Raw genomic sequence first — 13,746 nt, 5'->3', positions numbered from 1 at the left:
GGGATGTGTTCCAACAGTCACTAGCACTTCAAAGATTGATGCATTTGTGAATGTATATACAGTCGAACTCCATTGGCTCGAATTCCTCGTTGGCTCGAACTAGATGTAAAGGACCGATTTATTTAAACTGAAGATAAACAATCCCGCTTGGCTCGAATCTTTCGAGGTTCGAGGTTTTTTTCGCCGGTCCCTGGGAGTTCGAGCCAACGGGGTTCGACTGTAATATATACTTGTACAAATATAAACATGTAAGCCATCCGCGAATATCCCAACAGACCCTCACTGTTTTCAAGCTTCTGTTCAGTTATTAGCCGATAAATGGAAGGCGAAACATGCTTTCTACAGAATGCTTGAGTGTGAGGGGCCTGGACTGGATCATATTAAATGGCATGTGAAATACACAGACTTACTACCAACAAAAGTGATTCCTTTAGGGGGATATCACGTAAATACGACACTCAAAAATGACGGCAACTAAATTGATTAAACGGTACACTTAGGATTAGGCAAACTACTGGCCGACCGATATACGGGGCGTGCTGCCGGTGGTTCCCTCTAAACGAGAGACTGGCGGGGAATTTTTGGAAACAATCAGTTCTTGGATAGGTACAAACGGCTGGGAAAACAGCGGTGTACGATGTGACGATATGAGCGCACTTCGGCTGCGAAGGACGGTGGAATGTGAGTACCAATGTTGTTGTTGTTTTTGTTGTTGTTGTCACAGATTTTGAATGTCCAAAAACGAGTATATACGGATCTATAGAACAACATTCGATTCAAAATAACATTCGGAAGTAACATGTTATTCCTCGTTTTGAATATTAATTTTTAACTTACTTTCATTTTAGAATATTAAAGTTTTAAGGCAAACAAGAAAACGTTGAATAATATAACTACTAATACTAATACTAATACTACTACTACTTATAATAATGATAATAATAATGATGATTTCAATAATAAAAATATTATTATTATTAATAAATACTAATAATACTAATACTAATAATACAACAACTTCTACTACTAATAATAATATAAATGATAATTTCAATAATAATAATAATAATAAAAATAATAATAATAATAATAATAATAATAATAATAATAATAATAATAATAAATAAATAAATACTTTCAATAATGATAATTCAATAATAATAATAATAATAATAATAATAATAATCATAATCATAATCATAATAATAACAATAATAATAATAATATTATTATAATTCAATAATAATAATAATAATAATAATAATAATAATAATAATAATAATAATTATTATTATTATTCAAGAAAATAGGGGAAAAATACAAATATAAATACATATACAAATACAAATACAAATAATAATAATTGTTATTATTATTATTATTATTATTATTATTATTATTATTATTATTATTACAATAAAAACAATTTAAGAAGTTATAAACGTATTATTAGTTATGTTCATTTACACTATGAACATTATAATACAATGTGGCCGCGATCTCATACATAGGAAGGAGTGCTGGAGGACCACAATGGTACGTTGACGGTTTTGACAGTATTGAGTTTCTTCGGTCGCAAAGTTGCTATTAAACCTGAACCGTAATTGAAATACTGCCAATACCACCACGAACCAGATATACACAGTAAAACACTACAAACGGAAAGATGAAATTGAACAGTAACATAATAATATACTTAATTTAAAAGATTAAAATGCCTCACATGAGGCGGTACAAAATTTGGCCGTGCTTTGTTTTACTAACTGATTCGCGAGCTCGTTTTACGCAGTTTAGTATCAAGAGTCAGTGCATTGTTACGCCGTATGTTGCCGAAACTCGTAATTCCCAAAACTCGGTTGATATGGTCATACTGATCGAAAAATAGAAGTCATGAGGGTGTCACAGCTCCTGAAATAAAAGTTATTCCGGATTCCAGGGGGGACACCTCAATCATGACCTGGGGTGGAAGAAATGCAAGAACAGCAACAGCAGCAACAACAACAACAACAACAACATCAGCATCATCATCATCAAGGGGACGTTTATTACTGGTGTTAATTGCATCAATGATTATAATCATAATAATGGTGAAAATGATGGTTTACTCAAAACATTCCATTGAACGACCCGAAAAGCAGCAATAGCACGATAAACACAATTCATGCGAAAACATTACATAATGATGTAATATGAAAACAAATCACGTGGATGCAGACATAAAGAGTTGCGCTACGAGTTTATGTTTATCTTTAGCTTCATACGAGTAGTTTATGCATTTCAAGTTATAGTGCAATTGTTCAACACAAACAACATCAAATAAATGACAATAACACCTAACCTCAATATATACATATATATTACATGGAGTATAACGTAGTGTTTCTTAACTCAAATGCTTAAAATATCAAAACACATCTATTCAAAATAACTTTATTTTCGATGTTTAACAGTTCTACTTATTTATGCATACTGGAACGTTGTTTATCATAGCTGGGTAGACATCTAACTCATAGTTCATTATACAACGTGCACTCTAAAACAAAATGATATTCATTTTCTTATAAGTTACAAATGGTATATATATACGTTCGTTTAAGGGTTTTGGTAGTGATCTATTCCATCTACCTGTTTAATGCTTACATGTGTGAGGATAGCCGTAATTTAGACATTGGCTTCCGAAACTTTGCTCTTCTCGACGTAATAAGTATACCATGACAAACTTGAATGAAATTATCTTTCAGCCGCTGTTTCACTAATGACAAAAAAAGTTCAACATTACCTACTTCTTGAGAAAACCATGCATCAAATAAATCTAAAATACAAGGAAGGTCTTTGGTGAGTGAACACCAATTCGATTTGTTTGGATATCGTCCCATATCGTTCCATATCGTTCCATATCGTTCCATATCGTCCCATATCGTTCCATATCGTCCCATATCGTCCCATATCGTTCCATATCGTTCCATATCGTCCCATCAAACAGTTTTACCCAATATTTAATCATATTCACATATTTTATTGTTTTAAAACTCTTCGTAATTAAAAACTCAAACTTTTCGTGCATAATTAAAAAGCTGGACATTGAGTTTGTCGAATATATAGATCATGTCTATGCTTTACTGATAGGCAGGTGAACTTATAAAGAAACTTATTCATTTGAAAAATGTGTTCAGTGCTTGGCCTTCCAAAGTAGCTACGAAAAAGGTTCCTCCTTTACTAAACACCACACCAAGATATAAAAACCTATTGGCGAGTCTTAATTCCCCATTATTGTAATAACACTTGAAATCACAAGTCACACGTCATGTAATTTACCCTTCCAACGAAATTTGTCACAACAAAAATAAAATTAAAACAACTTTTGGAAGTCACTATCAATAGTCGCCGCTATCAAAAAAGCGTGGCAGCAACCCATCGAGTGCTGCCAATACAAAATACGCATATTACTCTGTTAAATATGTGGCATACATTGGAATGGCATGTTCCTTTTTTTCTAAAATAGTAGGTGTAAAGCAAGTAAAACCATGACAATAATACAAATACATTCCCAAAATATCCGTTACATAAGCCCATATCTGTATACATTCCCATCCATATACGTTAAATAAGCCCAGATCTGTATACATTCCCATCCATATACGTTACATAAGCCCAGATCTGTAAACATTCCCATCCATATACGTAATATAAGCCAAGATCTGTATACATTCCCATCCATATACGTAATATAAGCCCAGATCTGTATACATTCCCATCCATATACGTAATATAAGCTCAGATCTGTATACATTCCCATCCATATACGTTACATAAGCTCAGATCTGTATACATTCCCATCCATATACGTTACATAAGCCCAGATCTGTATACATTCCCATCCATATACGTTATATAAGCCCAGTTCTGTATACATTCCCATCCATATACGTTACATAAGCTCAGATCTGTATACATTCCCATCCATATACGTTATATAAGCTCAGATCTGTATATATTCCCACTCATATAAGTTATATAAGCCCAGATCTGTATACATTTCCATCCATATACGTTATATAAGCTCAGATCTGTATACATTCCCACTCATATACGTTATATAAGCCCAGATCTGTATACATTCCCACTCATAAACGTTATATAAGCTCAGATCTGTATACATTCCCACTCATATACGTTATATAAGCTCAGATCTGTATACATTCCCATCCATATACGTTAAATAAACCCAGATATCTATACATTCCCATCCATATACGTTATATAAGCTCAGATCTGTATACATTCCCACTCATATACGTTATATTAACCCAGATCTGTATTAGGTCCATTATCGTGTAATCGAATATACAGAAAGACGAAAGCCATTAACAACTTCTTCAATTGTTTTCTGTTTTAAACGTCTTTTGTGGGTTCCAGACGCAATGATGGCTCATCCATATATTTCCGATAGTTCATATAATCTGGGAGTAACCAAGTAAATAGACCCGAAATGAAGAAAATATCGGGAATATGTATTACAGTTGCCTTTTTAATCTACTTAAGTAAACACGGGTCCAGGGATGATCTTTCAATTTACATTTACGAAGAGAACAATGAAGTCAATTTAATTTGTCGAAATAAATTTTATACTAATCAATTTTCTTCTATTTAATCATTTAAAACGAAATTATTACTGATATACCACATGTATGCAAGTTAAAGACTTTGACTTTATACATTGTTATTACATTTAACAGCGTAACGTGTACACAGTTTTCTCGTTTGCCTTGTTCGAATACATTTGAGTGTACATCTTACTTTTGGTTTGGACAGTTTATCAACAAAACAATTCAAACCGTAAGCACAACCAACATGACAATTCATCGTGACAATTCAAACCGTAAGCACGATCATCATAACAACCCAAACCGTAAGCACGACCAACATAACAATTCAAACCGTAAGCACAACCAACATGACAATTTATCATGACAATTCAAACCGTAAGCACAACCAACATAACAATTCAACATGACAAAATCAAACAGTAAGCACAACCATCATGACAATTTATCATGACAATTCAAACCGTAAGCACAACAAACATGACAATTCAACAAAACAATTCAAACCGTAAGCACAACCAACATGACAATTCAAACCGTAAGCCCAACTAAGATGACAATTCAAGAAGTAAGCACGACCAACATGACAATTCATAACTTAACACGACCAGGATAACAATTCAAACCTTAAGCACAACCAACATGACAATTCAAACCGTAAGCACGGCCAACATGACAATTCAAACCGTAAGCACGGCCAACATGACAATTCAAACCGTAAGCACGGCCAACATGACAATTCAAACCGTAAGCACGGCCAACATGCTAATTCAAACCGTTAGCACGATCATCATAACAACCAAACCGTAAGCACGACCAACATAACAATTCAAACAGTAAGCACAACCAACATGACAATTCATCGTGACAATTCAAACCGTAAGCACAACCAACATGACAATTCAAACCGTAAGCACGGCCAACATGCTAATTCAAACCGTTAGCACGATCATCATAACAACCCAAACCGTAAGCACGACCAACATGACAATTCAAACCGTAAGCACGGCCAACATGACAATTCAAACCGTAAGCACGGCCAACATGACAATTCAAACCGTAAGCACGGCCAACATGACAATTCAAACCGTAAGCACGGCCAACATGACAATTCAAACCGTAAGCACGGCCAACATGCTAATTCAAACCGTTAGCACGATCATCATAACAACCAAACCGTAAGCACGACCAACATAACAATTCAAACAGTAAGCACAACCAACATGACAATTCATCGTGACAATTCAAACCGTAAGCACAACCAACATGACAATTCAAACCGTAAGCACGGCCAACATGCTAATTCAAACCGTTAGCACGATCATCATAACAACCCAAACCGTAAGCACGACCAACATGACAATTCAAACCGTAAGCACGGCCAACATGACAATTCAAACCGTAAGCACGGCCAACATGACAATTCAAACCGTAACCACGGCCAACATGCTAATTCAAACCGTTAGCACGATCATCATAACAACCCAAACCGTAAGCACGACCAACATAACAATTCAAACAGTAAGCACAACCAACATGACAATTCATCGTGACAATTCAAACCGTAAGCACAACCAACATGACAATTCAAACCGTAAGCACGGCCAACATGCTAATTCAAACCGTTAGCACGACCAGCATGACAATTCAAACCGTTAGCACGACCAGCATGACAATTCAAACCGTAAGCACGGCCAACATGCTAATTCAAACCGTTAGCACGACCAGCATGACAATTCAAACCGTTAGCACGACCAGCATGACAATTCAAACCGTAAGAGCACAACCAACATGAAAATTTAAACCGTAAGCACAACCAACATGACAATTCAAACCGTAAGCAAAACCAACATGAAAACTCAGACCGTAAGCACAAACAACATGACAACTCAGACCGTAAGCACAGCAACATAGAAATTACATCCGTTAGTTTTTGTCTGGTCGGACCTCAATAGCGGAATGGAAACGTACACTTGGTGTTGACATCTTCTTTTGCTCTGATTGCAGGTGCTAGGATCGCTGTGGTAGCATCTGTGCTGGTCTTAACTGCAATGGCCTCCATGTCGACAGGTGAGTCTATCGACAAGGTCGTGATCTCAATTTTAAGCTGATAACGCATGATTTCCCCATGTTCTATGCATCATTAAGTACACTTATCACCACTGTACGCGAAACACATTGTTGCCACTAGTTTGACCGGGTACTCTGTACGCAAAACACTTAGTTGCTACTCGTGTGAACGGTTACACTGAACGAGAAACATTGTATTGTCACTCGTGTCAGCGGGTACTCTCTACGCGAAACACTTTCTTGTCACTCGTATCACCGGGTACTGTGTACGCGAAATACTTTGTTGCCACACGTGTCACTGGGTACACTGCACGGGAAACACTTTGTTGCCACTCGTGTCACCGGGTTCACTGCACGGGAAACACTTTGTTGCCAGTCGTGTCACCGAGAAAACTGCACGGGAAACACTTTGTTGTCACTCGTGTCACCGGGTAAACTGCACATGAAACACTTTGTTGCCACCCGTGTCACCGGATACTGTGTACGCGAAACACTTTGTTGTCACTCGTGTCACCGGATACTGTGCACGGGAAACACTTTGATGCCACTCGTGTCACCGGATACTGTGTACGCGAAACACTTTGTTGTCACTCGTGTCACCGGATACTGTGCACGGGAAACACTTTGTAGTCACTCGTGTCACCGGATACTGTGTACGCGAAACACTTTGTTGCCACACGTGTCACCGGGTATTGTCAACGCGAAACACTTTGTTGTCACTCGTGTCACCGGATACTGTGCACGCGAAACACTCTGTAGTAACTCGTGTCACCGGATACTGTGCACGGGAAACACTTTGTTGCCACACGTGTCACCGGATACTGTGTACGCGAAACACTTTGTTGCCACACGTGTCACCGGGTACTGTCAACGCGAAACACTTTGTTGCCACATGTGTCACCGGGTACTGTCAACGCGAAACACTTTGTTGTCACTCGTGTCACCGGATACTGTGTACGCGAAACACTTTGTTGCCACTCGTGTCACCGGATACTGTGTACGCGAAACACTTTGTTGCCACACGTGTCACCGGGTACTGTCAACGCGAAACACTTTGTTGCCACTCGTGTCACCGGATACTGTGAACGCGAAACACTTTGTTGCCACTCGTGTCACCGGATACTGTGAACGCGAAACACTTTGTTGCCACTCGTGTCACCGGATACTGTGAACGCGAAACAATTTGTTGCCACTCGTGTCACCGGATACTGTGCACGCGAAACACTTTGTTGTCACTCGTGTCACCGGATACTGTGCACGCGAAACACTTTGTTGTCACTCGTGTCACCGGATACTGTCAACGCGAAACACTTTGTTGCCACATGTGTCACCGGATACTGTGTACGCGAAACACGTTGTTGCCACCCGTGTCACCGGATACTGTGCACGGGAAACACTTTGTTGACACCCGTGTCACCGGGTGCACTGCACGCGAAACACTTTGTTGACACCCGTGTCACCGGGTGCACTGCACGCGAAACACTTTGTTGACACCCGTGTCACCGGGTTCTCTGCAAGGGAAACACTTTGTTGACACTCGTGTCACCGGATGCACTGCACGCGAAACACTTTGTTGCTACCCGTGTCACCGGAGACAATGCACGCGAAACACTTTGTTGACACTCGTGTTTTCGGGTGCACTGCACGCGAAACACTTTGTTGCTACCCGTGTCACCGGAGACAATGCACGCGAAACACTTTGTTGACACTCGTGTTTTCGGGTGCATTGCACGCGAAACACTTTGTTTGCCACTCGTGTCACCAGGTACGCTGCACGCGAAACACTTTGTTGCCAGTCGTGCCACCCGGTACACTGCAAGGGAATCATTTTGTTGACACTTTATCACCGGGTACACTGCACGAGAAACACTTTGTTGCCACTGTATCACCGGGTACACTGCACGGGAAACACTTTGTTGCCACTGTATCACCGGGTACACTGCACGGGAAACACTTTGTTGCCACTGTATCACCGGGTACACTGCACGCGAAACACTTTGTTTACACTGTATCACCGGGTACACTGCACGCGAAACACTTTGTTGCCACTGTATCACCGGGTACACTGCACGCGAAACACTTTGTTTACACTGTATCACCGGGTACACTGCACGCGAAACACTTTGTTTACACTGTATCACCGGGTACACTGCACGCGAAACACTTTGTTTACCACTAGTGTCAGCGGGTACACTGCACGCGAAACACTTTGTTTACAACTCGTGTCAGCGGGTACTCTCCACGCGAAACAGTTTGTTGACACTCGTGTCACCGGGTGCACTGCACGGAAAACACTTTGTTTACCACTCCTGTGACCAGGTAAACTGCACGGGAAACACTTTGTTTACTACCCGTGTCCGCGGGTACTCTGCACGGGAAACACTTTGTTTACCACTCGTGTCACCAGGTACACTGCACGGGAAACACTTTGTTTACCACTCGTGTCACCAGGTACACTGCACGAGAAACACTTTGTTTACCACTCCTGTGACCAGGTAAACTGCACGGGAAACACTTTGTTTACCACCCGTGTCCGCGGGTACTCTGCACGGGAAACACTTTGTTTACCACTCGTGTGACGGGGTACACTGCACGGGAAACACTTTGTTGCTACTCGTGTGACGGGGTACACTGCACGGGAAACACTTTTTTTACCACCCGTGTCCGCGGGTACTCTGCACGGGAAACACTTTGTTTACCACTCGTGTCACCATGTACACTGCACGGGAAACACTTTGTTGCTACTCGTGTGACCGGGTACTCTGCACGGGAAACACTTTGTTGCTACTCGTGTGACCGGGTACTCTGCACGGGAAACACTTTGTTGCTACTCGTGTGACCGGGTACTCTGCACGGGAAACACTTTGTTGCTACTCGTGTCACCGGGTACTCTGCACGGGAAACACTTTGTTGCTACTCGTGTCACCAGGTACACTGCACGGGAAACACTTTGTTGCTACTCGTGTGACCGGGTACTCTATACGTAAACGACTTAGTTAAGACTCAATTCATCAGTGATTCAATCACTGTATGTGAAAACCTTTGTTATCGATCGTGTCACCGGATGTACTGTACATACTTTGTTTACCACTCGTAATTGTAGACAACAAGCGAACAATGGACTTTCTTCTTCCGATGCTGCCCTCCACAAACTACATCCTGAATGACGTCCTCGTTCTTCCCAGAAATGTTGAGGCAGTGAATGTAACGGTTGTGGACGCGGACGGCAGACGGGAAAATCGGGTGGAGGCGAATACCGGGACCGACTTCCGCATACAGATAGAAGAACCTATCTCGAGATATACAGGTTTGAAAAATGTTCACATTTCGATGAGAACAAATAATTTCTTACGTGATGTGATGTTTTATATTCAACCAACTATGTTGATGGCATACCAGATGTCTGAAAATTTTAAATCAAGCTTCAGGCGATTCAAAGAAAAATAAAATTCATTTATTAACAATCAACATTGTGTTTCAGAATATTATCTGCGCGTACCGGCAGACTCCATAGTCGCCATAAACCTGACGGGAAGCCTCGTGTTGCTAGAGGCGACACAAACCTTCACTAGGGTCCACAAGCTGATTACCCACGGCGACAAATTGGAAAATACAGACACCTTAACCCTATTAATTCTGCCAGCATTTCCCAATACCACGACAAATATCTGTCCATTTGTCCGCATAAAGAAGAACTTAAATGCTAATTCGACGTTTTTGTCTCGGCTAATCCCAGATGCGATTAAGTGTAGGCAAGTGGAGGTTGGCCGGGATGATGGATTTGTATTAAATAATGTATCATTGTTGCGGGGAATGGAAATTATCGCCGATAAGCCGGTCGGTATTCTGATGGGCTGGAGAAGCAATTTGTCATCGGCGTCCGGGGCCGACCTGGCCGCTGGCACCGCTCCGCAGCCTATCTCCCCTCTAATCTGGGGGAGCGCCCGTCACTTGCTCGACTCATTCGGGAATCAATTTCTTCTATTATCAAGCAGCGAAGTACCAGCGTTCAACCTTTCTATTTTGTGTAAGTATGTGCGTAAATGGCTGAAACAAAAATGTTTTCTCCCTAATCAAATCAATCAACATAATATGCTATGGGATTTGGTGAAAAACACATTTCTGATAATTGGTCCGACATTAAATCGTAAGTACTTAAATGCCAATAACGGAATTCTTTAGTGCTAATACCATTTGCAACCTCTATTTCGGACATATAACGCCGCAGCCAGCTACATACGAATTGCAAATGAGCACTAAGGTCAGTATTCATCATACCGAACTCCCGTTAGAACAATAAAGGAAAGTATAATAAACGGAATTATGAATTAGAAATATTTGGAAAATCAGCATGAGGGCAATGTGAGTCCAGGCCCAGTTTAGACACCATAGTTGGCCAATACACACACCACATGGAAGTGGTTAGTGAACTAAACACTATACGAGAAAAAGTACATTATTTAATGTACGAAAATGTATATAAATAGTCCTCGAAATCATAGATCATCAGAGAAGTCATTTCGCCGACCATTCATAAACGATTAACTGAAAATGATGTCGATGTGTTTTCCTCCAAGTGCCCGTGCGTGATGTGTGTGTGTGCGTGCGTGCGTGCGCGCGTGCGTGTGTGTGTGTGTCCTTCCGTTTATCTACGTGCATGTTTATTTGTTTAATACCTACAGTTCGAGTTGCGTTGAATTTTATTTAGATACGTGACTAAACGCGTGAAACATTTTGTTTATGGTTACGTTTCAAGTACCCAAACCATTAACTACATTTCAGTTTTAGGATATAAGTACTAAGATATGTAGGATTACTGCCAACAAGGCTCTTCTTTAATAGTGAGATTCTATTTCGTACCATTTCCAGTAGATAACTATTACATATTATTTATTCCTATTCATGATTATAACAATTGTGTCGAGGTATGTACATTACATTTCAGCATTGTCCGGATGTAATATCACATTGAGCGGTCAGAGAGAAGTGCTGCACTATACGGCGGATCCCGGGGAGCCTCTCGTCATAAACAACCTGACGTCACCCTCGGACGGCTGGTATATGGAGACCTCCGGCCTCGCCAACGTTCGCTACACGACCATCAGCGGCCACACGCGTCATATCGGTCGCAGTATTGTGGCCATAAATCTGGATCGGCCTGACAGGGCGGCGTGTAATGACTCAACGGACGGCTTTGTCTTCCAGTGGCTGCCTCTACAGGCGGACCTGTCGCTCCTCGTAATTTGTGTCTGTGCCGGAAACGTATCGCTCATCTCCAAGACCAGAGAAAGCATTACTCCCAGTAGATCATTTGTAATGAATCCCATTAACGACACCATGTATCACGTATACGCGTACACCACTCCTTATAACAGTGTCGGAAAGCTCAGCTTCAATTCCCACCATTGTGAATATACGTTGCCTATTGAAACAAATACGCCGACGGCAGGTAGCGAGACTGTTGTGCCACATTTTTTGAAACACTCGGGAGACCTGCGGCCGGTCACCGGCGTTCCCGCGACTTCTATGCAACCTAGGGAGGCGCCGAGGGTCCCCTCCGCACCACGTAGAGACGCGTTAGCCATGAACCATGACTTTACCATGGTGTTGGATATATTACACAGTGATGACGGTCAGCAGTTTCGACTTGACCAGCCGGCTGATTCCCCCGGAAACATTGATACTGGGTATCGGATATTACCTAGCCAAGGACAGTTGGGGGAAGACGGGGGAGTGATGGCGGTGGTGGCGAGCCTGCTGGCGGCGCTGGCAGCCGTAGCACTGCTCATCCTCGCCTTCGCCGTCGGGGACGCGCTATCTCACCGCCGCCATGGCCGCAACACCCGCATCCGACCCTTTATTTCCTTTTACTGACAACATATACTCGCATGATTAACTTACATACGCTCGCAGTATGTAACAGTGATAACAGTCATTAGCCTTAAACATCTGGATATGGTTCAAGTAGTCTATATCTATTAAAATGTCATTTAAAATGCATTTGATAGATTAACTACTGTATTTCGTTTATTAAGAACGCGACCTATTCAGTAGATTAATATTTGGGATTAAATGCTACCCCTGTTGAGACGTATCTGGTTTTAATATGACGCAATCAGGACAAAATATATGACATTTAGACGATTCCACAGGGACTTTTCAGGGACTAGGGTGTTATAACATTTGTTTTCATAAACGTAACATGCGTCCACAAGCTGCTCCTATCATACTTCTTGGTGGAATGTTTTAAACAAATTGTAATATACAAGGTATATAGATAATTGAATGTAGGAATGTCATTTCGTTTAAGGCCGCTCGTTTTTTCACTGCTTCATACCTTTAAATGGAATTCCAGGAAATTGGATGCGTCGCCTATCTAGAGCACTCATCATAGTCAAATCAACTGTTATAATGCAATGTGCAAAACACATACTGGCGCATGATGTCAGCCCATGGTCATCGCCACAAGTACTTGGTGCAGGGCTTTGACATTGTACATACAGTGATACTGGAACATGATGTCGGCCCATGGTCATCGCCACAAGAACTTGGTCCAGGCTTTTTGGCCTTGCATGATGTCGGCTCACGGTCATCACCACAAGTATTGGTCCAGGGCTTTGACCTTGCATGATGTCGGTCCGAGGTCATCACCACAAGTACTTGGTCCAGGGCTTTGACCTTGTACATACAGTGATACTGAAACATGGTGTCGGTCCACGGTCATCACCACAAAAACTTGGTCCATGGCTTTGACCTTGCATGATGTCGGCCCACGGTCATCATCACAAGTACTTGGCCTAGGGCTTTGACCTTGCATGATGTCGGCCCACGGTCAACTCCACAAGTACTTGGCCTAGGGCTTTGACCTAGCATGATGTCGGCCCACGGTCATCTTCACAAGAACTTGGTCAGAGCTTTGACCTTGCATGATGTCGGCCCGAGGTCATCACCTCAAGTACTTGGTCCAGGGCTTTGACCTTGCATGATGTCGGCCCGAGGTCATCATCAAAGAACTTGGTCCAGAGCTTTGACCTTGCATGATGTCGGCATGTTGTCATCAACTTGGTCCTGG

At 41.5% G+C, this 13,746-nt stretch overlaps 1 protein-coding gene across 1 annotated transcript; it reads left to right on the top strand.

Moving 5' to 3' along the window:
- Positions 1-325: 325 nt before the first annotated feature.
- On the top strand, positions 326-12,709 carry LOC128232951 (uncharacterized). The gene is made up of 5 exons (XM_052946761.1): positions 326-681; positions 6,612-6,674; positions 9,778-9,981; positions 10,156-10,701; positions 11,620-12,709. Exons 1-5 carry the CDS (start codon positions 648-650, stop codon positions 12,546-12,548), a joined length of 1,776 nt encoding a protein of 591 aa, XP_052802721.1. The 5' UTR covers positions 326-647; the 3' UTR covers positions 12,549-12,709.
- The last annotated feature ends 1,037 nt before the right edge of the window (positions 12,710-13,746 follow it).

The sequence above is a fragment of the Mya arenaria genome, chromosome 4, assembly GCF_026914265.1.
Source record: "Mya arenaria isolate MELC-2E11 chromosome 4, ASM2691426v1".
In the NCBI taxonomy this organism is placed as follows: Eukaryota; Metazoa; Mollusca; class Bivalvia; order Myida; family Myidae; genus Mya; species Mya arenaria.
This window is presented reverse-complemented; position numbering and strand designations above follow the sequence as displayed.